Source organism: Trichosurus vulpecula, chromosome 2 (genome assembly GCF_011100635.1).
Source record: "Trichosurus vulpecula isolate mTriVul1 chromosome 2, mTriVul1.pri, whole genome shotgun sequence".
Taxonomy (NCBI): domain Eukaryota; kingdom Metazoa; phylum Chordata; class Mammalia; order Diprotodontia; family Phalangeridae; genus Trichosurus; species Trichosurus vulpecula.
This window is the reverse complement of record NC_050574.1, coordinates 376,827,585-376,829,153: the sequence shown is the minus strand read 5'-3', so window position 1 is coordinate 376,829,153 and position 1,569 is coordinate 376,827,585. Positions and strand designations below refer to the sequence as shown.

The 1,569-nt window shown below is 38.8% G+C and overlaps 1 protein-coding gene across 1 annotated transcript; it reads left to right on the top strand.

The window, feature by feature from the left end:
• The first annotated feature begins 559 nt into the window (after positions 1 to 559).
• On the top strand, positions 560 to 982 carry LOC118835652 (keratin-associated protein 11-1). Its single transcript, XM_036742866.1, has one exon. The coding sequence runs from the start codon at positions 560 to 562 to the stop codon at positions 980 to 982; it is 423 nt and encodes a 140-aa protein (XP_036598761.1).
• The last annotated feature ends 587 nt before the right edge of the window (positions 983 to 1,569 follow it).

The following is a 1,569-nucleotide window of genomic DNA, read 5'->3' as shown; positions in this document are numbered from 1 at the left end:
ATCAGAATACACTTGAGAATCTTACCTTCATGTATTTTGCTAGTAGATATTGATTTATCAAGAGGATATAATCTCTACTACAAGTCCCATTAGCTCTAGTACAATGACTAGTTATAGCATATTTAAAATGTACAAATGATATGGTTCATGTATATAATTATTCCCAGTCAGAAAGGAGAGAGTGTATAATCATAGGTCTGTGGTACTCTTGGGAGTACAGTCATATTGATGAATAAGAGTATTATGAGATGAAATTTGGGTCTAAATTACCTAAGCTTTGAAGCTCTATAAACTTCTGATTCTTGGAACAAAGTTCAATACAGGAGACTCATAGTTATTAACCAAACTACTAAACTTTCTTTATGAGTGTTACTACAGGCAATTAATCCATAGATTAATGTGGTGTTGTAAGGTAAATTCTTTTGAGCTATGAGAAAGAGAAGCTGAATAATATACTCCACCCATTAGCAAGGAGGTATAAAAGCCCTAGTGCAAATGGTGACATTCATATCGGGGTACTTGTTCTCTTTAACTCAACTAAACCTTCTCTTCTGATACCATGCAGTACAGTTGCTCCTCTAGAAACTACCTACCTAGGATTCGTGGAGACCAATGCAACATTCCAGTTGTCTCTGCTGTGCCAAGGGAGGCAGAGTGCCAGAATGGTATCTATTTACCAAGTTCCTTCCAAGGTAGTTCTTGGCTCCTAGATCATTGTCGAGAAACCTGCTGTGAGCCTACAAGCTGTCAGCCAAGTTGCTATCCAACTATTACCTGCAACTCTGGTACCAGCCAAGTAGTTTCCTGCCAACAAGCACCACCTTGTTCCAGGCCCTTCCAGGTTTCCATCACTCGACCATCCACCTTTGTCTCCAGTAGCTGCCGACCATGTGGTGGTGTCCCCAGTGTCTTCCAGCCAACCTGCAGCATCACCAGGACATATGAACGACCTTGTGTATCCAACTGTCGCCCAACTTGCTGAGCATTCAGGATGTAGTGAGCAAGACCCATCAACTGTGTTTTTAGGATCTGCCCGCATGCTACCCAGTCTACAACTTATTATTAACTTCTAACCTTTGCTTGAACTACTTCTGACTACCAGCTATCTACAAACTACCCTTGGTCACCTAGGATTTTCTTGGCCAAGTGAAGCTCATCTTAAAGGCTGATTATTTCATCTATACAATCTTCAAATGTTTTCAGACATTCTCCATGTAAGCATATGTTTTGATGATTTTGACATTTCAAGCTTACTTTATTTCTCTTGCTTCAGTGTCTTGCTGTGTATTTCTGAATAAAATTGCATTAACTATCATTGCAAACAGTCTCACTGGAGTTCTTTATGATATTATATATACTTATATGTATATTCCAAAAATTACCAGGTGTGAGTAAGTTACCTACTTTGCTGAAGATATAGTACATATTTAATTAATACTTTGGGTTTTTTGATTGATTGAAGCATGTGAACTGCAGGACAACTTTTTGCTCTGAGCAGCACTGCTTATGCGGCATGGTGAGGATATGTTGCAAATTAAATAATGTGATTACATTGAAAGGACTCTTGCC

Coding starts and splice junctions, on each gene's coding strand:
- LOC118835652 (XM_036742866.1), top strand. CDS start 560: ATGCAGTACAGTTGCTCCTCTAGAAACTACCTACCTAGGATTCGTGGA.